The sequence below is a fragment of the Micromys minutus genome (assembly GCF_963924665.1).
Source record: "Micromys minutus genome assembly, chromosome: 1".
Classification (NCBI taxonomy): domain Eukaryota; kingdom Metazoa; phylum Chordata; class Mammalia; order Rodentia; family Muridae; genus Micromys; species Micromys minutus.
Window position 1 is genome coordinate 16,062,703 of NC_137969.1, and position 25,701 is coordinate 16,088,403.

The following is a 25,701-nucleotide window of genomic DNA, read 5'->3' on the forward strand; positions in this document are numbered from 1 at the left end:
TCAGCTCTCTTTACTTGGATCTTCATTAAACTCTGCAAGCTTGAGTTTACTTTTCTGTAGCGCAGCTGTTTTGGCTCGTCTGGGTAATCTCCTCTTCATTTCTGACGGTGGTTCATAATCACTAAACAAATGTTAACAATGCATTCATTTAGATATAAGCTTTAAAAATCAGAATATTTATAAATAAAACTTTTGGTTTCTGACATTCCATTATTATGTAATAGATAGCCTGAGTCTAATAACTAAGCTTAAAACTACAATTTCAAGCAATAACCAAAAAACAATGGCTGGATGGCTGTCCTGCCAAGTGAATCAGAAAACCTAACTAATCCGGTAGTTTATAATCTACTGGTAATACCTGGTGTCATACATACAGGGAAAGAAGCAAAGCACCAAGCAGTGCTTCAATTACAGTGAGGGCTGTAATTACAGAGACCATACAATCACCCTGAAGAAGGATTTAGAATTCAAGTAAAAAAAAAGTACAATGTTATCTTAATTTAGTACATTACTAAAACATTGTATAGTCCCCCACAAAAGAACTTTAACCAAGGCTTAATCCAAGGAAACATGCAGGGTCCAATACCAATGACTAAACAAATGCAATACAGCTACAAACTCTTCAAGCTCAACCATAGCCTGACAGTGACTGACAAAAAAAAAAAAAAAAAAAAAAAAAAAAAACAAAAAACCTGTTACCACAAAGCACTAATACATTAACATTACAAGCAGAATTGTTATTGAAAGAACGCAAATGTTATCTAAATCAAGATAAGAGTCACATATATAAGGTCATATAAACAGAATACATGGAAATATATTAAACTACTACTAAAGCCAATGCCAACTAATAAAAATATAAACCTCTTCATAATTCAAATGTTCTAGATAATTTTAGACTGTTTACCAAGATCACAGATAAATTATATTGTTTTTACTATCTTGTAATATACATTTCTCTCAGAAGAAAATCACAATATTCTATTTCTGAGCAAAATGAAACTGATTGGCATCTACTATGCCTTACAGAAATACATAACATACCTTTCAGAGTCAGTCCCAGCAGTCGGGCGTCTCCTGTTGGTCTTAGATGAAACTGGCGCTTTTCTACGTCCTTAAAGACAGTATAACTTATTGGCAAAATTTGTAATTGTTTCATGTTTTTAAATCTAGTTTCCGAGTCATCTAAATCTTTTACTTTCAGCACAACAATCTTTCTCAACACATTTCCTTATTCCTATCCACTCTGATGCTCACAATACATAGTGGAGGGCAACTACTAAGATGTATGTAAATCTCTTTGGATGAGCAGTACAAACATGCGGCAAAGAAGCTATTTTTAGGTCACCACATGTGGTGACAAAAACATCTCAGGCTGGGTGTATAAGCTCATCTGATAAAGTTCTGGCTTTCTTAAAGATAGAGTTTAAGTGCCAGAACCCAAATAACAGTGAGGTGTGGTGGCACAAGCTTGTAATCCCAGCACTGGGAAGGCAAAGACAAGCAGGGGGGCTCTGCCTAGATTCCCTAGGTGGCCACCTAGCTTGGAGAGCTTCAGAACAGTGAGAAACTCTTCTCAAATACAAGTAAACTGTGACTAAGGAGTTACATGAACACTTATGCACACATAAATGAATGATCACACATATATAAAAATTTTCTCTTACAGCAGAGGTAGAGTTAATATGGAAAAACTAACAAAATATTAATTACAAGGGCAAGCTCAATCAATGAACGGTTTCTAAATGGAACTGTATTTTTATTATATACATATTTATCTTTGAAGCACTACACTGCTTAGCTAGTCTGGCCTCAAACTGATGGACTCAAGCTATCCTCACACGGCCTCTGGAACAGCCGTTATTAACTAACGTTATCGTGCCTGGCTTCAAAAAAAATTTCAACAACAAGTTACAGTTTGCTTGTAAAATACTTAAATTTATACACAGAAAAATCAAATGTGTTCATAAATATAATTCAGTGTTTTAAAATAAATAAGAACCTTTATTCACCACGGTTTACTTGTTCTACTCTACAAGGATGAGAAGGACTAGGGACTCTGCTCAGTGGGTTTGCGTAGTGTGTACAAAGTCTGGTTTGCTCAACGAAGTAAAATGGAGCACGGTGATACAACACCTATATTCCCAGCTTATAATCAAGTTCAAGGTCAAAATATTGACCTTGAAGCTAGCCTAGGATATTTAAGAACCTATTCTGAAAAAAGAGACATAATAAATTTGGCCTGCAATGCCCTTCATTTATAAGGAATGAAGTATAGCATATATACATTAAGTTCAGACTATAAAAATGGAGTTTTCATACTTTATTCTGTCACTAAAGTAATCTGATCAAAATCAATTGTTCCTCTGACAATTTATTTGAAAACTGTATATCCTATTCATTGTTATATATTTCCCCTCATATTTTATTTATTTGCTTTCAATAATGTATTTATCCCCAAGAAAACATCCAAAAATATGGAAGTAATTTGAAACAATATGCAGTAATTGGTGTTTAAATAACTGGTTTGTTACGAAACAATGTTATGGCCAGATTCTATTCTAGAAAAGATTAAATATACTTAGAACAGAGCCATAAAACTATTTTCAATAATTAAAATCATATGTGGCTCATGGGTGGGACTATTAGTGTTCTTGATGGTAGGTCTGCCTGGATGTACTTTCTTATTCTTCTGTAATAAGCATGCATTGCTTTTGTAATAAGGAATTAATAAAACAATTTAAAAAGCCTTGAATTTCAGATGTTTTTCAAAATGGCCCCCTACTATTAAACATGTATTTATTCTAACAAATATTCTACTGTTGGATACCCCTTGGAAAACTGACTGGAGAAAAATGAAATTAGATTGGGGAAAGGAAGTAAAAAGAAATACAAAAATTCAGAAGAAGAAAAAAAATGTTCATTCACACAAAAAATACTAATATTTTTTAACACTACTACTAATACAGTTCTTACTTAACTTTGTTTTTCTTTCCTTTTTTAGTTGATACCAGGCTCTCTATATAACTCTGGCTGTCCAAGAATTCCTTTGTAGACCAGGCTGGCCTAAAAACTCATAGAGATCTGCCTGCTTCTGCCTCCCAAGTGCTGGGATTAAAGGTGTGTACTCCATGCCTAGCAATTTAACTTATCCCCAAAGAGCCCTTTATTGTATAATTTTTTTGTATATTTTTTATTCAAAAGCAATCCTTACAATCTTCAGAAAAATAATCGCCATCATCTGAAGGAAATAAAACAGTTCTGCATTCCCAAGACATTCAGAAATTATTATTCCTAAGAAAGAAAAGATGAGGAAACTTGCAAAGTTAGTATTTTCACTTGAAAACAACTGTACTTCAGGATGCAGTCAATGTACAAATTACCTCTGTTAGTTTTTCCTTGTGTAGATTTTGATGCTTTTGTTCCTTTCACATCCCTCACAGGAGTCATATATTCTTCTATACATGGAATCATACAAAAGTACAAATGGTTATAATGAATCATCATTTCAAAAGTGTGTCTACTACAAAGTAAAAGCTCCTGGCAGGACGGTTAGTAAGAAATGTACTCAAGTACATTGAGAGGTGGAATAAACACATGAGAAATAGCTTTTATCAAAAGGATTATTAAGAAAAGGTTTTTGTTTCTGAAATTCAAACTAAGTAAAAGTCTCAGTAAAATAAAAATACACTTGTATAGATACTCAGATCAGTATGTACTTACCATTTTCATTCTGAAGAACCACTGTAGTTGAGTTGGCATCCTGTGTTACCACACCTTGGTCAGATTCGTTACTTCCTTTTCCTAACCGAATCTTAATCTTCTCCACTGCTCTCAGACATGTCCTATCTGTTACTTGCTGGGCATTGGGGATGTGGGAAATAAAAAGTAAGTCATCTTTCAAAGTTATATGTCAGTATCAAGTTTGAAAACACTTTTAAATTACATGAAATTAATGAAGAAACTATATATTTCAAATGAATATACAGAATATATAACATATTACTTAATACACCCATCTAAATTCCACCTTGAGATATATAAACACAAACTACTCAAAGAGTATTAAAAATCTGCTTTACCTTCAGAATCTCATCCAATAGAAGTAGGAGATCTTTTGTAACACTGCTACTGAGTTCTACCGAACTCAAAGCTTTTGCATAAATCCGATTTTCTGGTAAGCATGGACTTGTTAAGATCTCGTTGCAAATTTTTATAGCCAAGTTGTCATGCACTGTGAAGTTCTAAAAAGTTTTAAAAAAAAAAAAAAAAAAAAAAAAGCTCTATTAAAAAATACTTCACAATACATACAGTTCTATATATCAAATAATATTTCTAGGTATCTTGCAAAGGTCTCATTTGCATAGTATCTAAACCTAAATTTAGAACTCTCTGCCTCCAAAAGAAGCTCCTTCCTTCCTTTATTACAAGGACCAGGTCTACCCCCTTTAGGATTGAAGTATCATCCGGTTGTTAATGATCCATGCTGATAAAAGTGGGTCCTTTCCAAACTTACAGCACCCCCTAAAGGTCAGTGCACACAGTGACTAGCCAGCCACTGCAGGGGTACCACGGCACAGCTCCCTTCAGGTTTCAGCAATTCAAAGAACATCTTAGGTCTGGAACTCTCTACAATCAACCGAAACTCTTATTTACATGCCAAATTCAATCCAGCCTATGCCCCAGCCTACTTTGCCTACTTTCCCAAGAATTCTATGAAATCTACTATTAAGACTGTAGACTTTTCTCAGATTTCACTATCTTGTTTGCCTCTCAAACTTTCTCCAAATCTCACCACTTCATCTCATATAACCATTAGTGACCATTAAACAAGTCTTCTTGGTAACTAAATCTCATCCTGTTAACCCTTTAATACTAAGTCAGTTAGGGCCAACTTCAGCCTTTGTATAATCATTTACATTTATTATCTTTATATGTCCATCTTTCCTTTCTACTCAAACCACTTCTCAAATCCCAACCAGACCCAAGTAAATTTTTAAAATTCAAATGAGTTTTAAAACTAGTAACACAGCCAAGTCTGATGGCACACGGCTATAACCCTATCTACTTGGGAGCCAAGTCTGATGGCACACAGCTATAACCCTATCTACTTGGGAGGCAGAAGTAGTAAAGCTGCAAATTCGAGGCCTGCCTGAGCATCCTGGCTCACAATAAGTTAAAAGAGGGCTGGAGATAGAGTTCAGCAGTAAAACATAGTTGTCTAGCACCTGTAAGACTTAATACCAATATCATCTTCCTAATAACATATGTGACAAAAGCAGAACAGTCACTAAATAGTAAATAAAGATGCAAACAGATCAAAACTGTCCACTTGCAGTTGCAGTTGGTATCTGAACTCATTAGCACATCAAATTTCTAAGTGTTCAAACAAATGTCATTAAGGAATTGTAAAAGCCAGTTCAATTATAATTTATAGATGAGTTTCTAGTTCACTTATGTGCTTCACTTAAGACAAAACAAACAAAAAATAGAGATAAACATCTTTAAATTGTCCTCCCTCCTCAGCATTAACAGCATAACAAGCAAGCCAACATTTGCAGGTGTATAACAGAGGTCATTACTTGCTAAGTGGAAAAAATGGTAATGAAATGATGAAGTTTTAGTAACTTGTAGATTGCAAACATTTGCAATGATCACTTCTAATTTTATGATTTCTCCACATTTACCCATAGACATCCTTCCCCGCCTCCCATAACTGTTTTATATGCAAGAAAAACAAAGGGCTCAAAATATAAATGTGAATTTAAGTATTTTATAAATAAAATATAAAATATCATGATTTCCAAAAGCCCAGAAGGACTCTTTAATCAGCAACAGCAATCTTCATGCAGTTTCCATTTGCTGCCACAGGCTACCATACACACCTGATAATCCTGACAATTCTTTGCCTGAGGATTTAATCCACTTGGTCTTGTCAGATCAACAAGCAATTCAGCAACATTTGTGATATCTACTTCAGCTAAAGGGGATGACACTGGGGCATTGGCCAGTGTTTGCACAGTTGGGATGAAGGCTTCTTCAAAGTGCTCCTGATTAGACCTATTGAAAACAATCAGAACTTTGAGTACAAGGCCAAGGACATCTGCCCTGCAGAAGAGTTCAGATCCCACTAACATTAAGTTGCCATTTTCAGCTTAAACTGCTGAATGAAATAATTTGACCAAAAAAACTACTCCAATTCAAGCAGGTTGGCAAAACATTTGAGAGAAAAGTTTTAATTCTAAAATATGCACAAAATGTCTCTATTGACGAGGTGTATTTCTTTGTATACCTTATATATGCAGTAAAGTTAAAAAAAATCTGGGTATATAAAATGTCGTTACATTCTTATCATTCATCGACAGAAAAGTGTATCAAGAACAAAATGGCATAGACATAACTCAGATGGGGAAGAGCTGAACCTGATTTTAAATAAGATATTATCAGTGACTCACTACCTGCTTGCATAAGCAAACACAGGGAAAAACACTCCTAGGCAATGTCGAAGTTGAAAATCCTCTTCAGTCACAGGATTATACCATAGCAAAATAAGACGAGAAAGAATCCTGCTGCTGACCAAAAGCCCAGAGAACATCAGCTTGGCTAGTCCTTCTGCAGCTCCTGTCCTGAGTTCAGATTCCTAGCAAAAATGACATTCATTAGAAAGTTTTTATCTCTAGTTTCCTTTTAAGGTTATGTGATATTTTAAAATAACTATCCTAAAACCATTAATTTGACTATGCATGTGATAAAAGTGAGATCTCTGCAGATTTATTTGAAGCTAGACTTGACTAAACAGTAAGTTCTAAATCAACCTGGGCTACAGAATGTCACTGTCTCAGAAATCAGAACTAAAATAAAATATTCATAGTATTACAATGAATAGTGCTAAGGGAAGTTCTACAGTAATATCTCCATTTTAAAAAAATCAAATCAATAACCTACATTATACCTTAACGACAAGAAAAGAGCAGTTAATCTGACTAAAAGGGAAACAAACTTCAGAATTTAGGTAAACAATAGAAAATATGGTTAAAGAAAAGAAGATATCACAGGAAAACCAGGATGACAATCATTTGTGAAAGTAATTGAAAACTTTTCTATCAAAATAGTAACAAACCAAATTCATCAACACAGTGAAAGTACTATGATCATAAATGAGCATGATCACCACTGATGGTGCATATGAAAATCAAGTAATGTTTCAACATATCAGAATAAATTCCCTCATGATCATATTGACTGAAGCATAAAGAACATTAGACAAAATTAAACATCTTTTTATTAAGACAAAAATGCAAAATAGCCAGGGATATTCACTGTCAAGAAAACAATACAGCAGCCAACAGACTGGGAAAAGATTTTTATCAATCCCACATCTGATAGAGGTCTAATATCCAATATATACAAAGAACTCAAGAAGTTAGACTCCAGACTCAAACAATCCTATTTAAAAAATGAGGTACAGAGCTAAACAAAACGTTCTCAATTGAGGAATATCGAATGGCTGAGAAGCATCTAAGGAAGTGCTCGACATCATTAGTCATCAGGGAAATGCAAATCAAAACAACCCTGAGATTCTACCTCACACCAGTCAGAATGGCTAAGATCAAAAACTCAGATGACAGCAGATGTTGGCAAGGCTGTGGAGAAAGGAACACTTCTCCACTGTTGGTGGGGTTGTAAACTGATACAACCACTCTGGAAATCAGTCTGGCGATTCCTCAGAAAATTGGACATAGTACTACCTGAAGATCCAGCTATTCCACTTCTGGGCATATACCCCAGAGACACTCCAATATACAACAAAGATGCTCCAACATACAACAAGGACACATGCACCACAATGTTCATAGCAACCTTATTTATAATAGCCAGAAGCTGAAAAGAACCCAGATGTCCTTCAGTAGATAAATTGATACAAAAAAATTGTGGTTCAAAAAAATTGTGGTTTATTTACACAATGGAGTACTACTCAGCTATCAGAAACAATGACTTGATGAAATTCCTAGGAAAATGGATGTATCCAGAAAGTATCATCCTGAGTGAGGTAACCCAATCACAAAAGAACAGATATAATATGCAGTCACTGATAATTGGATACTAGCCCCAGAAAGCTCTGAATACCCCAGAAACAAGTCACAGATCACATGAAGCTCAAAAAAAAAAAAAAAAAAAAAAAAAAAGACCAAAAAGTGGAAGCCTCAGTCCATAGGGAATTAAAAAAAACCACCAACAACAAATGTATAGCGCCGACTCAGAGTGGGGTACACCTAGACCTTAAATCACTAATAACTCAAGAGCTAAGAAGATAGCCTTGTGGCAATTTTTGGTATTTAAAAAATCATTATGTCTAATCTATATACACCAAGAAAACTTTGACTATTTCCATGTTACGTTTTGTTTTACATGTACTTTATGCTTATGATAACTAGTAATATTTCAATGCATACTATCAAACCTTTTAAAAAATCAAGTACTGTTAAAAAATGTTCATATAGTTTTATGCCAAAATGCTTTTAAAATGTATCTCTTTTTAAAATAAAGCTGTAAGAAAAAAAACCAAAAAAACAAAACAAACAAAAAAAGAATAAAAAGTAATCCTCTCAAAATGATAAATGGTATTTATTAAAAACCCTGTAACTAATACCACATTTATTAACAAAATTCACAACTTTTCCCCTGAACTCACAAATATGACAAAGACATCTGCTTTAAACACTTAACGGCTGATGTTCAACACTATTCTAAATGAAGAAAAACAATTAAATAAGAAATAAAAGACAAGAAATTAATACTGTACCTATTCAGAAATGACATGATTTTACACAGAGAAAAATCCAAAAATTCGCTTTCTAAAATTACTTGTTAATAAGCCAATTCAACAAAGTTATAAAGTTAAACACAAACACACACACACACACACACACACACACACATATACAAATCTCAGCTGAATTTCTATACTACAGCAGTGAACAATCCAAAAAGAAAATTAAGAAAAAATAAATTAAATACTTGTTTTAAATAATAAATATATTTAAAAAAGAAAAACTATGGCATTTGCAATACAACTTGTTCTAATTTCATTTCTGTTACTGTAATAAAAACACTGACAAAAACTTTCAGTTCTTTGAACATTAATTTGATAATGAAAATTATAGCAGATGTGAAATTTAAATTTTAAATTAAGATTTTTTTTAAAACAAAATAAAATTGTGTCCAAAGTAAACAAGTAGAAATTAAAGCAAAGAACATAAACACATGCTGCAAATGCTTCTCAACTGTAGAACTGGATGATCTCTTACCTCACTGTCTAAGAAGTCAGAGAGAAGTTTCAGAACATTCTTAGCTGTGGCAGTCTCTTCAGCATCATTTTCTTCTTGTTTATCATTACTGTTAATTTCTGCACCTTCACACTGAATGGCCTTAGCTTTCTGAGTTTTAAATGGCTCAATTCCAAACATCATCAATTGGTCAATGATTGCCTTTAAAGCACTTATTTTTATTGTGACATCATCAATTTGTAAAACCTACAATTAGATATGACCCACACACACAGTAATTTCAGTAAAACAACTTAATTCTATAACCTACACAAAATCTTTTTTAGTTAAATCTCAATGAGTGTTAAATGTGAACATTTTTCAGAATTATAATTAAAGTTTTAATTTTAAAAAATAAGTATTTTTATTTCATAACATCTGGAGCTTTAGTCCTTACTTAATTTTTGCAGTGGTAAAACGTTTTAGAGTGTCTAATTGGATTATTTGGTCCATTCATTATAAAAAAAAAGAAAAAAAAGAAAAAAAAAGAAATCCAACTATAATAAAGCTTTATCATTTTCCTAAGATCCAGAAAAACTACACTGTCATATAGAAAAAAATTTTGCCTGCCTATCAAAACTTAATACAGTACATTCTAATCAATTTAAACCTTTGTTACAATGGCAATACTGTTACATTTCTTTGAAGAAAAAAATTTTTCATCACTTAGAAAATTCAGATTTCATTAATAGTGAATTCAGTTACCAAGTAAACTCTTTTTTAAGCAGTTTAGGGAGCTAGAGAAATGACCTGGTTGGTAAAGTGCCTGTCACACATTAGCGTGAGGACCTCACTTCAGATAACCAGCAACCACAGAGGAAGCTAGGTGCACAGTAACACACAATGATAACCCTAGCACTGGGGGCACAGAGACAAGGGATCCCTGGAATTCATTAGCCAACCAACCTAACAAAATCAAGGTGGTCCTGGTTCAGTGAGAGATCCTTGTCAGTCAGAAGAGAGACTGAGGAAAATAGCCAACAAAGATCTCTGTACATGCACACAAATGGTTCATGTCTATCTTAAGTTAAAAACTGCACAGCAAATTCCAAAACTATGGGGGCAGAGTGAATCTATTATAAAAGATTAACTAATTATTACAATGTAACTTGGCCTTTAAAATAAACAAAAATCACTTATATGTTGGTCAAATTATTTTAATTATAAAAATGATTTATTTTCAAAACTTTGGAGAAAATATCAAGAACATATCCATTCCATGTTGAGAATGAGCCCTGTAAATCTGACAAAACCAAATTCTCTTAGTATGTCGTTTTGATGGCTCTAGAAACTCCAAACTTGCCGTTAGCTCAACATCAACAATTCCTCAACACTCTCCCTGACCTTTACATGCAGCAGCAGCCGCCAATAGTCAATCCTAACAATCTAACAATCCTAACAATCTTCTGCCTTTCTAACGGACCTTTAGACATTATATCAGTTCTTATTACTAATAGTTTAACAACTTTTCTTATCCAAAAATAGACTAACCTTCAAATGAAGCCTTGAGAATACTTATTTAAAAAAAAAAAAAAAAGGTTATAGAGCTGGGCATGGTGGCACACACCTTTGATACCAGCACACTGAGGACAGAGGCAGGTATGTCTCTAAGTTCAAGGCCAGCCTAGTCTATAAAGCAAGGTCCAGGATAGCCAAGGCTACAGAGAAAAACCTTGTCTCTAAATAAATAAATTTTTAAAAAGCTGTTATAAAGATTGCAAGATTGAATCTGGTTAGCAGTTATCTTCTTTTGATCATAGACCCTGTTGTATAGCTTTTGAAAAAAAAACTAGACAATAAATTAAAAAATTGTTTAAATTAAAATCACCTCAGAATTGTATACAAAATACAGGCAAACTTCAGGTTTTCTGCCATTGAATCTGCTAACATTCAAATACTTTTAACTTAAAAAAAAAGCCAGATCCAACAATTGTATTAACTGACTTAAGTTATTAGACTTTCATATCCCAAGATAACAGTATTTATATCTAGGTATATAAGTGTGGCAGGGCTATGCACAAGAAAGAAAAGTGAAGGTTTGGGAAAACACAAAGACACATGAAAGGAGGCTGTAAGAGGAAAAAGGGAATGCGGTGGGTACACTGGGGACAAGAATAAAAACAAAACAGTTTCTTCCCTGAATTATTCTGTATTTTTACAGTGTAAGTCCTTGGAGCACAAGGAGATCCCGCAGGCTTTGTTCGGTTAGACTACTTTGCTTACTTCCCTAGCCACATGCCCTTTTGTTCATCAAACAGGCCAAGGAAAGTCCTAACTCCTCAAGTCCTAACACAAGTTCAGTCCACGTGAGCATCTATGTCAGGCAGCTGACCTGTAACCACAACAGAGGTGGTCCAGTGACCTCTTTGGGCCTCCATGAGTACCTAAACAAACATGGCATACACACACACACACACACACACACACACACAGAGCATACCTAAGAAAATAAAGACAGTATTCTTTCTAGCACTTATGAGGATTACTCCTTTACCTTTCCTGAGTCTGAGTCAAAGTGCAACTCAGGCCACTCAGCCTCACCTGGGAGTGCCTAGGACTGCTGCTGTGCTCGGCCTATGCATGCCTGCCACATACATGCTGTTCTGTTTCCCCTTCAGGACAAGAAGCTCCAACAGCACAAACTCAGGCTGGTTCTCCTCATCATTTACCTGCTATATTTATCCTAAGCCAATAACAGTGATAGCACATAGTATGCACTCATAAAAGCTACTTGATATCTTAAATTGTTACTTCATTTCTTTTTGATGAAGACATCTTTATAAACTATAAAGATAAAAATTGAAACCCTATAGATTATCCACAATCATCAATTAAGCATCTGAACACACCTAGATTTTTAAGATATCACCAGATACAGAGCATTTCAAGAAATAGATAGTCATAATTCCTACCTGTAATAACAACATAAAGTGTTTACTTGCAAAATCCCAATTCTGTAGTCCACAGCATCCCAAGCACAAAACAGCCAAGTTTCTTACTATAGGATGAACACTTACTATTCCAGGAAGAATCTACAACAAATAAAAAATTAAGATAATTTTAACCAAGGCAAGAAATTTACAGTGCCATATTATATTAAAATCATGGTCAAAATGATGATTTCCATATGATTTTGTAAGGGCATTTCATTTCCACACTGATTATTAACCAAGTTTCACCAGTTTAAAAAAAAAAAAAAAAAAAAAGGAAGAAAGAAAAAAAGAAAAGACGCAAGTATAAAGTTGACAAAAGAGAACAATTTTCCTTCCTATCAATATGTGACACTCCCTATCTGCTAAAACTGATTCAAGGATTCTCAGTGCTAACAGGAGGAGACAAAACTCCTTTAATGTAATGTGCAGTACTACCTCCAGTCTCACTGCAGACCACGCTTCACCTTGTTTTTAGCATTGCTCAACTATTCAGATTTTGCTGCCTAGTTTATTTTTATACTCAAAATATTGCTATAGACTGTAAATAAGAAAAATTAGTAGTGGGATAAATTTATATTCTCCCATCTTTAAAACTACTATTTAGAGATGGGAGAATATAAATCCTAAAACTGCATATATCAATGTAAGTTTTAACAGTTACACATTGTTTTTGTAACTACTTTTGTATGTCTTCTTCCCTCTTTTTCACATAGTATCTTTTAAATGTCATAGCAGGCTCATTTTCCGAATAGGTCAAACCTGCAATGATTAAGCAAACTCATGAGCATATAACCAGTATCCACAGCCTAAGTAACGATATTTACTTTAATTACATCACTTTTCCCACTTCCCTTTGCTCCCTTCAACCCTTTCATGTGCCCTCCCTCCCATCACATGACTCTCTTACCCCCACTAGAGGCCTCTATTTTGTTATATTACACACATATAAGTGCATAATATATATAGTATCTATTTTTTTAGCAATGTCGCCCTCACTTAAGCAGAAGATCCAGGAAGGCTATCTGTAGTTTTGCATTTTATTTACACTATATATTTCAAGCATTTCTTAGATAATATGCATTCAATAAACATATGCTATGAATAGCTTATGTTTTATTTAAAAGTTACTTTATAAAAATGTATTATTTCAAGTATTCCTCATACTATGAAGTAGTCACTATTGATATATATAGTACAGTATTTATCTGATGTTTAAAGTGGTTTTCTTTTAATTATTGATTTTTAAGTTATTAATTAACAATGAACATTATTATAGTAAGGTAGAAGAATATAAGGTCTCAAAGGCCAGTAGTGTACCAAAGATTCAATGATCCCATTCATGGTTGCACCGATTCCATTTGAAATGGACATCTGTTTCAACAGTTCATAACACAGAGTAAGACACTTCTGTAATGTTTCCACATCGTTCTACAATAAAGAACAAAATATCCATCATTAGCAAAAATATCTTTTGCCCATCCCTTAAACAATTGTTCTATTGAAACTTTTTTTTAACTAGACACATGAATAAAACTAACATGTTAGACTTTTCATTGTTGTGAGATACTAACTAAGAAAACAGTTGGGAGGTGTCTTAAAGTTTTAGTGCTGTGAACAGACACCATGGTTAAGGCAAGTCTTATAAAGACATTTAACTGGGGCTGGCTTACATATGTAAGACATTTTTTTCTTAACAACAGAAAGTCTACAGACCTCCCTCAAAAAGGGAAAGATAGATGTAATTTTTTTAAACCATTCAAGAAAAATAAATTAACACTTCCAAGTAAGCCACTAGAAAACTAGTTTCCCCAAGAAGGAAGAAACTATTCAAATCCCAGGGATAAAAATTAAATGTATTTTTTCAAAGTCCAAAATTGCCTGGCCTGGTGTGGTGGCATACCCCTTTATCCAAGCACCAGGAAGGCAGAGGCACAGACAAGTAGGTAGCTGTTACTTTGTGGCCAAGTTGGTCTACATAATGAGTTCCAGACCAGCAAAAGCTAAATAGTGAAACTGGCTCACACACCACAGACTAGAAATATAAAACAAGTTTTAAGAGTAAAGTTTATTTTTTTCACTTTTATTCATGGTATTGTCACAACTCCCTCCAAAGTAAATAAATTCTGGCAATTTAATGAATCAACAAAAATAAAGTTTGTTAAGAATAGTTAAAATTTAGTATGAAAATTGACATATACCTTTTCTGTGTGGACTTCTTTAATTTCAAGTTGCTCTGTCTCTTTTAACAGGTTTATTCTGGCATCTTCCAATGTTTTTATTTCTTGTTTTAATTTTGATGCCTGATCAAAATCTTGTACAGTAATGCAATTTTCCAAAGCTTCTTTAGCCTCAATAATTTTAACTTTTATTCCAGCCATCTAAAATAAGAAAGAAATTGGTCATCTTCACAAAATAAAAATACAAAAATTTGTCACAATATCTCAAAGTCTCAGGATTTAAGCAATCAAACTTTAAGACTTCACTTTCCTGAAACAGATCAGAAAACTTGTTATAATCTGGTAACAATCTGTACGCCCTTATAGTATAATACCTACTGACTTGGTTTATGAGAACACTTCAAAACAGTACAGCAAGAGGAAACAACGACACTACTAAAGCACCTCTTTCATTCAGAAGAGACTTACTTACCTTGAGTTCTTTCTTTCTTGTATCAGATGGATCAACATGAACAGTAACAATGGGTGCTCGAATCTCTGAGATAATCTCTGTGACCTGATAAAAGGAATAATTCAAAGTATAAACTGTAATCTATGCTTTATGTATGCAAATGGGAACTGCTACACCAAATTCTAAACAATAATAGAGACATACATATAACACTATAGGTTGACCTACATTGCTAACCTGGCTGGATTTGGAATCACTCAGGAAACACACCTTTTGACATGCCAGTGAGAGGGTTTTCTAAGAGGTTTAACTGAGGGAAGACTAAATTTGGGCATGCCACCCCACAAATTGCAGTACTATGCTGAGTAAAAAGGCAAAAAGAAAAAAAGTCTGGGCACTAAATTCATCTCTCTGGTCCTTGCGAACAAAATGTGAGTGACAAATTACCTCATGTTCCTGTCTCAAGTAGAACTTTTCTCAATATCACACCTTTGCCACCATGATAGACTGTTCCCTGGTGCCAAAAACAAACCCTCCCTCCCTCTTTTTCTTTCCTTTCCCCACTTCCTCCCTAAGTTGCTTCTTGTCAGTTGTACTAGTTACTTTTTCTCATTGCTGTGGAAAAACAATTAAATCATTCATTTTGGCTCACAGTTTGGAATTAGCAATCCACCATAGAGAAGATGGAGTGGCCAAAGGAACAAGATGTACCTAGTCATAGTGCACCACAGTCTAAAATAAAGTAAAGGAAGGACGGAAGGAAGGAAGGAAGGAAGGAAGGAAGGAAGGAAGGAAGGAAGGAAGGAAGGAAGGAAGGAAAAAAAGAGCACATTAATACTCAGTTTACTTTCTCCTTTGTAAGCTCAGAACCTAGCCCATAAAATGGGCCACTCACACCTCACCCAATCTAGAATCTCTCACAGACATACCCAGGTTTGTCCTCGAATTTATTCTCGCTCTTGTCAAGTTGACAATAGTAATTATTTATTTTGACTAAAAGGTAACAATTTTTAAATTGCAAAGATACAAAAGACAAATTATCCCTAGTGCAGTAAAAATAAAATATTGTACCTTAAGATCACTCTCTATAGCTAAAATTTTCTGCCTAAAATTCTTAACTCCTTCCTTAGTTCTGTAAAAAAAAGCATAACAAATATGTAAGTAATTATAAGCAATGATAAAATGACCTTCCTTTCAGAGTTGCTTGTTCACTGTTTCAGAATGACTGCTCCCCACCTGAGAATAACTAAGCAAACCTCTTGTTCCTTCCTCCACCTGCTGTGCAGACTCAAGAACATGACAGGCTAAGAAGCATGCTAAGAAAGACATTTTAAACTGCGTGCAAGAAAGATCTTTTTCATTAACTATAGTAATACACTAAAGAGGAGGGTGCTGAAGAGAAATTAATACTCCTAATATCACTAACCAAACTTATCTTCACAAAAAGAAAAGCACTTACAATCTGTATCCTTTTATTATCATCTGTGATGATGTGGAGGAGTCTCTGAACAATAAAAGAAACTAAGGATATTGGGGTTGTAGGCAGAATAAGAATCTCTTGCAAAATAGCCAGCAGTCGTTTCCTGTAATCAAAATGGTCTATTTTAATTTAACTATCATTACGACAAAATGTATTACATATATTTTTTTAAACCTTTTTTCCTTATTTTCTGTGTGTGTTTATGAGAGTGAGCACACTCATGCCTTGACCTGAATGTGGAGATCAGAGAAGAAATTACAGAATTTTAGTTTTCTCCTTCTACCCTGGGATCATAAGGATCAAATGAAAGTCATCAGTTTGGCAGCAAGCACCTTTACCCAATGAACCATCTTGCCATCTGAAAATACATTTTTTTCTAACATTTCCCTTTCTTTGTCTTAGTTTTTTACTTCTGTTTGTAAGTATAGATATAAATTCTATACATACAGACTTTAGGTTAAAAAATTCTCATATTCTGCAAATTTATTTATAAATACACATAAAAATTATAAATATAGTTCTATATCATGATCTTTTAAAAGAAATTAAGCCAAAAAACTGAAATTATTTATTCTGAAGTAATTATACTAGAATTATATACATAAATGCCCATATATATACATACATATCCCATCATGTGGCACATATGATGTTTCTGTAAACATTAGACCATGAATCTGATGGAGGTCCTGGAAAATCATTATAGAGGTAGAATTATGTAATGATATAATAAATAGCCCTGGTAATGCTGTACTTCAGTACATTTTTCTGGTAATGCTGGTATAAACAAACATATATTGCCATATGTATACAAGTATAGTACAAACAAACAAGTATATACAGTTTTGGAGAACTAAGATAGTTACAATTAATCATCTCATAACAAAACTGTCCTTAAATATAAGAAATTAGCCAGATGGGGAGAATAATGCCACCCTCTAGATAAACTGTAACTGTTATACTCATGAACGCACAGTAAGTCTGGTTAACTGCGTAAGAGCTGCCTGTCAGCATTAAAGCATGGATGGGGTAGGGACCCCAGTTGAGAAGGTGTTGGCAGTTAATAGCTACCAGAGGAGAATCATTTTTCTTCTGGGATGTCTAGGCTCTGGTGGAAGGCCACATACCCAGGCACATTCAGACAATTGTAATTGGACTCAAGTCATTTTTAAAAAGTGTGGGGGAGCTTAAGGTAGAAGGAACATGCTGAGCATCAAAGGAGTTGGAAGAGCCTTAAGGTAGATATGTTCAAGATATATAATATATATGTATAAAATTATCAAATAAAAATGATTGTTTAAAAAAACCTAATTAATCAAAGGATATAATATCACCTTCATTGTTGGTATTTACACTAAAACTAAAATCAAAATCATTATCTTTTAAAAATTAAACCAAAGTAGATCCCTAAATATATGAAACTAAAGAAAATTAGATCAAATGTTAACATTTAGACATACCTTCCCCCTTCTTCACTAGTATCCAAAGACTGTATATTTAGAATTAATTGTTGACCTATGAATTCTCTTGTCATCAAATTTCCAATGTAGGTAAAATCACTTTTCTGTTCTTCATTAACTACTGGGAAGCCCTTGATGAAACTAAAGCAATTAATAAAGTTGGTGTCAATCAGTGGAAGAGCATGTACAGAGCACATATGAGGAACTACAAAATAATACAATACCATACATAACACATGATTTTACATAAAGTTCAAAACTTTTAAAAACCAGAAAACAGTACACATATAATATGCTATATTTTCAAAACAGAAACCTACATATGCATTTAAAACAATGGACATCCCTAATTATTTAGCTGATTAACTCTACAATGATTGATGGGACTAGGGACTAGGGAAGCAAAAATTAAATTTACCTCTACATTTGAATTCTGACAATTTATATTTTTTAATAAAATTTTACAATGAAGTAGAAATTATACTGTCTTAGTTGAGCTTCTATTGTGATAAACACCATGACCAAAAGAAACCTGGGAAGGGAATGGCTTACTTTATGTTTCATATCACAGTCCATCACTGAAGGAAATCAGCCAGGGCAGGAATTTGGAGGCAGGAGCTGACACAGAGGCTATAGAAGAATGTGGCTTTACTTGCTTGCTCCCCAAGGCTTGCTCAGCCTGATCTCCTATTGAACCCAACATCACGGGACAAAGGATAGTATCACCCACGGTGAACTGGGCTCACCCAAATCTAACATCAATCAAGAAAACGGGCTTGCCCACAGGACAGTCTACTGGGGGCATTCTCCAGCTAACGTTCTCTCTTCCAAAAAGACTCCAGTTGGGGTTAAATTCACATATAATTGGCTAGCATGTATATCAAGACAGGTAATTTTAAAAACATAAAACTTTTAAAGTTATACAGGTTCTTTTATTTCATTTTTAGTATGTTACTAATTTAAAAGTACCTATACTATAATAAAACTGGCCATACATATATACCCTTGATGATATGATTCTGAAACTAGTTGTGATGGTGTGTACATACATGCTTGGCTCAGGGAATGGCACTATTAAAAGACATGCCCCTGTCAGAGTAGGTGTGGCCTTGTTGGAGGAGGTGTGTTACTGTGGGCGTGGGCTTTAAGACCCTCACCCTAGGTGCCTGGAAGCTAGTATTCTGCTAGCAGCCTTCAGATGAAGATGTAGAACTCTCAGGATGCTGCCATGCTCCTGTTTTGAGGGTAATAGACTGAACCTGTAAGCCAGTCCCAAACAAATGTTGTCCTTATAAGAGTTGCCTTGGTCGTGGTGTCTCTTCCTAGCAGTAAAACCCTAACTATGATGATGTCTATGCACCAAATCCAATCACCATGATACCTGTTTTGCATAGCTTGCAAATAAAGAATAAAACTTTGTTATATATGAATATTAGATAAAACCCAAGGAAAAAAATGAAATTTTATCAGGGAAAGGTTGTACTAATCAGCTGCTAATATTGAGTCACTGTGACAGGGATAGTAAGGCCCTAACTATACACTTTCAGTAACAGAAACCACGCAACAGATTCTTCAAAACATTCAATAAACATACCATTCATACCTACTTAATACAAAAATTGTTTCTAAATTGTTTCCTCTGATGACTTTGAATAAAAAGACTATAAAATTGGTAAATAAAGCAAATAAAGCAACATAAGTACAGTTCAAACCAAAAGGAAAACTTTACCTCAGTAAGTACTCTGCATATACTGCAGGCTCTGGCAAAATCTGCTCTAAAAGTTCTTCACCCTCATCTCCCTTAGATTTCAAATATTCACAAAGGGTACACCAGTACAAAGCAATTTCAGGAGTTAATGTTTCCACTGGAATCAACTTCCTTCATGTGCAAGAGAATAAGAGAAACAGAACAAGAATGGACATAAGAGGAAGATTTCTTACAATTATTGAGCCTTTTAATTACTAAGTCATTAATTCACCCACCCAAAAAGAATGAGAAGAAAATGAAAAAAGTTAGATTGAAAAGAGGCAGAAGAGAAAGCTTCAAATGAGTTAATATGGCAAGAATGTATATTTGGGGTGCTTTTCAGTGGCTGTAATGCAAAAATCAAAGTTGCAAAATTAAAGGGCACAACTTGACAAAAGTACTGATTCCTTGTACCAGAAGAAAGGCACTCATTAAAGAGAAGAGGGACAGATAAAAGGTACTGAGGAAACCTGAAAATACAGAGAAGAAAAACGCATTTTAAGTGAATAGGTTCAATTTAAATACTCCATACAATTTAAATAATGAAGTCTTTATATACCTGCCATCATCAATTTTACAAATTCCCACCAGCTCACTGAGAGGAGTCACTGAGAATAAGGAATGGAGAACAGAGACTGCTACATCAGAAGAATTTTCCACATCTAAGCGATGAAGCAACTCTAGAATATTTCCTTTAGTGAAACTCAACCAGCCTTGGAGAAGGTGCTTCTGCACTTCTTGCTTCACAGCATCTGGTGAGTCATTTAAATAGTTAGACAATTCACATTCCAGACCTTTGTTCCTGTATTATCACCATCTTAACTTTCCAAAATCATTGTTAACATTGAATTTACAATCCAAATAGAAATTATACATAGAACAAAGCAGACTTCAGTATTACTAAAGCCATGATAATGCTTATTTCAAAATGCAAATGGAGCTCAGCATTTAAAAACCAAACTCCTATAACGCCTAAGGAAAAATGTCTTTATATTTTCTCCCACTGAACATCATGCATAGATTATGTGAGATCTATCATTTCAACTGTTGATTGACTCCAACTATTACATGAATTCTATATGCAGTACTGAATCACAGAACACATTTATGTTAAGTTATAAAAAAGCAGGACAGTAATGTTTAAGAAAAATGAGGTAAAAAGATTCTGTCAGACTTTTACAGAAGTAACTGCATAAGATTTAGAATAGTGGTCACCTCTGTCCTGGCTGGTTTTGTGTCAACTTGATACAAGCTGGAGTTATCACAGAGAAAGGAGCCTCAGTTGGGGAAATGCCTCCATGAGATCCAGCTGTGAGGCATTTCTCAACTAGTGATCAAGTGGGGAGGGCCCAGCCCATTGTGGGTGGTGCCATCCCTGGGCTGGTAGACCTGGGTTCTATAAGAAAGCAGGCAGAGCAAGCCAGGGGAAGCAAGCCAGTAAGTAACATCCCTCCATGGCCTCTGCATCAGCTCCTGCTTCCTGACCTGCTTGAGTTCCAGTCCTGACTTTCTTTGGTGATGAACAGAAATGTGGAAGTGAAGGCTGAATAAACCCTTTCCTCCCCAACTTGCTTCTTGGTCATGATGTTTTGTGCAGGAACAGAAACCCTGACTAACACACCCTCCCAAAAGCACAGAAGTCTGAAAGAAATGCCTTGCTCCTTCAAACAATCAATGTCTTTAACCCCAAAATATTTCAACTTATTTATGAAAATGATGGTTTTATTAAACTCAAATCTCATTTCAAAATCCAGTGTTTACAAAGATGTGTATCTTACCTGATCTGTCATTAAGACCTTGCTGAAGAAGCAGTACTCTCTGAGCAATGGACATAGCTCTCATATGAACTTTTTCAGCTAACACCTTAAAGAGGTAAAAGATGGCATTAATTTCAATAAACTTTAGAGATGTATTAGTTATGGATACTGCATTCTTCTGTAAATTAACCCAATTTTTATATTGTTTTTTAATATGCTTAATGTAAGAATACTCTAAGTTACCTATACTCTTCAAAAGTCCTAATTGGAAAAAGAAAATCCCTTTTACCAAGTTTTTTCCAAAATGCCAAAAAATGGCTCATCTTGCCAAAACGTGCCTACAGAAGACATTGAACTTATTTACCTGATAAGCCATCTTTCTGACAGTGTCCTTTATATCCTTTGTACGTCCTACAATTTTTGGCAAAGTCTTTGCTGATGGTGCAATACAAGATAACACTGCACGCCTAACTTCTGGATTTGAATCATTTTCAATCAAAGTAAGATACGCTAAAAATGAAGTGATATATTTTAACATTAATAATCTTAAGTCATAGAAGTTCCATATTTTTTCATTTTCTAAATAGCAGAGATATTACTTTCATATATTCACTTGTAGCAAAAAATAGCATTTTCTTCTGAAAATAAAACTAAAAATTATTAAATATAATGTGATTGAAAATTAATGTCAAGTCATGACGATTAGAGTAGGTAATATATTTTAAGTTGATATGACTTTATATAAGGACCTATTATTTTGATTTATTTTAAATTTTACTATAAAATGTTACAAATACACACACACACACAGAAAGAGAGGAGAAAGGGAAATTAACCAGACCCAAAGACTATATAGTTCAATCAACTTCTATACAGTTAGAACAACTATTCAGAAGGAAACTATGAAGGCTCACACTTAACTTTACACTTTTAATTTTGAGAATGTATAGATTCATGTGTTTATATACTTTTACCATTGTTTGCGTATACTCCTCCTATAGTTAAAAAAGGAGGCTGACTATAGAGTAAGGCAGATTATCCTTATGCTGGCAGTGGTCTTGTACCTGTTTAGTGACTCTTTAGACTGCACCAGAAGACACACTGAGTGATTAAACTTTACCATCCATTTGTCCAGGAATACACTTTTTAGCACTACAAAAATACATAGTAATAACACTCTAAAAATGCAACATAATCCTTAAAATAATTCAGGATGATCAGATGCTAAATTTATGATGCTGGGTAACAATGATAACAATTACAAAATAGAGCATCAAACTTTAAAATGTGCTCAAACTAAAGAGGCTATAGATCAATGCATACCTTTATGTCCTGTTACTGACAATATTAGAGAGTAAATAACTTTTTTATAATACTTTACCTACTCTAATAAAGTGGAACCCATATAAGTCTATCTCTAAGCATAACTTTACAAACCCTTTCATCTATACACCAAATAAGAAAAGTCCTAATATTGGATTTTTTCTTTTGTTTCTTTGGGCTTTTGAGATAGTTTCTCTGTGTAACCATGTCTGTCTGAATTCACTCTATAAACTAGTCTATCTGCCTCAGCCTTCAGGGTTCTGGGATTAAAGGCATGGCACACCTGCCTCTTACACTTGCTTTTAAAGCAAAGTAATTGCAAACAACTAGAAGGGCCATCACCATTCAGAATAAACTATATAAAATAAAATATTGATAGCAAAAACAAAAATATCATCCTAAATGAATGCTAAAATTAGAAATAAATTTGAGGGGAAAAAGACACAAAAATAGTTTAGCTCACAAATAAATGCAGACAAAATTTGACACTGAGACAAACGTGATTGTTTAAAATGTATTTTTTATGTAAACAGGAGAATTAATTCAAAATTCACTGTAATGATTTGTACCTGTGAAAGAAATAAATACAACTGAAGAGCAGAGTCAAACGTGCTGGTAACATGCTTTCATAAGTTGTCTGACTGATACTTCCATAACCTACAGACATATAACTAACTAGTAAAATCTCAGAACTAGGTTAGGAAAGTGGGTCTATTGGTAGAGTGCTTGCTGCACAAGCATGAGCCCCAATGTTTCAATGCCCCGTACTCTCAGGAAAACCAGCCCCAGTAGCATGCACATATGATCTTAGCACTGGGGATAAGGAACCGGGGGATTCCTGGGGCTTACTGGCCAGCTAATCTGAGATGAGCTCTAGATTTAATCAGAGAACAAGGTGTAGAGCAACTGAGGACATCTGATTATAACCTCTGACTTCCACGTGAATTACACATTCATGCATACACACAAATGAAATCCCAATAATGAAAAATTAACAGTCAACATACTGAAACAAGATTTAGAAAACCATACATACCATCAACTACTGGGCATTCATCATCCTTGGGATCTTGGAGTCGAGACAGAGCCAAAACTGCTTGTATTCTTACATTTGAAATCTTATCCTTCAATCTAATAAGCATGGCTTCATTAATTTTATCAAATAAGTCATCATCAATTTGGGCATTTTCTGGCATATTCCCAAGAAGTTTATTAATGAGCTGGCATACTCTAAATCTGACTGCACTGCTGTTTGCTTCATGAGACTTCAAAAAACAAATCAAAAATTACTTAGTCACATTCCATTCTTAAACAGACGGTATCATTTTAACTCAACCTTCAAAATTAAAAGTTGACAATACACCCAGGTAGTGTAGGCCTACAATACCAGAGAGAACCACAAGTTCAAAGACAATATGGGCAACTTAAAGAAATCCTGTCTCAAAACAGAGTAAAAAGATAGGTAGACCAGTGTACCAGCAAGTTATGTTTAATCCCTAGCACTACTGAAAAAAAAAAAGACGATAATAACTCATTACTTGCAGAGAAGTTATACTGTATATCCATACTTGATTGACTTTATATACTCTCAAGTAGTCTGAAAAAAAATTTACTGTCACAAAATTAACATATTCCTTTCTGTAGGATTTTTTTTTTACTTAATCGCAGAGAACATTTACAACAAAAGTGAGAATTTAAACAGTTAAAATTTTAATGCTGGAGTTATCCTTTTATCTTAATGACAGTTGAGGTTTCCATAAAAGACTTATTCACATCGCTGTGAGACTTATTCTCTATCGCTGATATTCCACTGTGGAAAACAACGCACATAGCCAAATATGTTACTTCCCCCAAAGTACTAGCTTTCACAGTACCTTTAAGAGAAAAGTAAACAAATAATTTAAAATGCCACCATCTTTCTCTTCATCTTCTTCTTCCTCATCAGACTGGTGAAATGAAGTAACAAACTTGGCTGTGAAGTCCACGAGCCTCTCCACGGCAGGCTCACGTTTATTTACCACCATAGCATATTTAAGGTAATGAACAAACTCCTCCTGAAAAGCTGTTTTATCATCCGTCTGAAAGACAGAAGAAATGACTCCATAAGCTGCATTAATAAAAATTCTTTATTCCCAACACTGCCATAATACAGCTTAAAGTGTTACCCTTAGGTCAAACAATAATACTTAATAAACTACCAATTATCCAAATCAAGGGGAAATAAATGTGCACAAACTTCTCTTCAGCATATACATACATACATAATTTGTAACTCTGAGAAAGCACAAAGCATAAATTTGAACAATGTAAAATGTTCTCGTTTTTCTCTCAACACCTTTGGATTACCGATATTTTTCTTACCGTATTCATGCAAAAACAAGAATGAATAACTCAAAAGCAACATCTTTGTGTTTACTTTCTTTAGGCCTTCCTAACATCCATCAATTTCTTTTTGGTGTAACATCCTGCTCTATACCATTAATCACTTTTATATGTCCTTACCTTTCCTTGAACTCCAAAACAATCTATCTTTCTCACATTTGCTGTCCTGTAATTGGCACCACTCCACTCAATGCACAATTAACATGAACGGGAAAGACTAGGTCCTAAAGATTTTGCTAGTTTGAAATGAACTTGATCTTAGGCTGAGAAGTTGATTGTAACAACCTGATAGATTTCCTGAGACCACAAAGAAAATAAAAGCATCTGAGATTCACTGCGCAAACCAAGTCACAGAGGAACTGAGGATAACGGACGGCATGGGGGGGGGGGGGGGATGGAGAAAACTGGATCCGAGTGGCCGACGCCAGGAGTTCCGATCACTGGCTGAGGCCAGGAGACCTCGGGCAAGCCTCAGAACATGACCCTCGGGTCACCCCGTCGAGGGTCGCGCAAGGGCAGAAGGCTGAGCCCGGAGCCGAGGCCAGGCCGCTTACCGCGCCGTACGTGCGGCTCAACGCCACTACCAGCTTCGCCTGGTTCTGGTGCGACTTCTGCGCCAGCTGAAAAGCCTCTTTCACAGAAAGCCGCTTCTTCTGCGCTGCCAT

At 34.7% G+C, this 25,701-nt stretch overlaps 1 protein-coding gene across 1 annotated transcript; it reads right to left on the reverse strand.

Moving 5' to 3' along the window:
• NCAPG (non-SMC condensin I complex subunit G) lies at positions 1-25,701 on the reverse strand (the record flags this gene model as incomplete). The annotated part of the gene is made up of 21 exons (XM_080940674.1): positions 1-121; positions 1,045-1,107; positions 3,377-3,458; positions 3,724-3,859; positions 4,083-4,244; positions 5,886-6,060; positions 6,459-6,640; positions 9,309-9,533; positions 12,239-12,358; positions 13,577-13,687; positions 14,458-14,637; positions 14,909-14,992; positions 16,347-16,470; positions 17,828-17,968; positions 19,557-19,706; positions 20,134-20,326; positions 21,353-21,437; positions 21,696-21,841; positions 23,691-23,919; positions 24,529-24,732; positions 25,591-25,701. The coding sequence occupies 21 exons, from the start codon at positions 25,699-25,701 to the stop codon at positions 1-3; spliced, it is 3,024 nt and encodes a 1,007-aa protein (XP_080796800.1).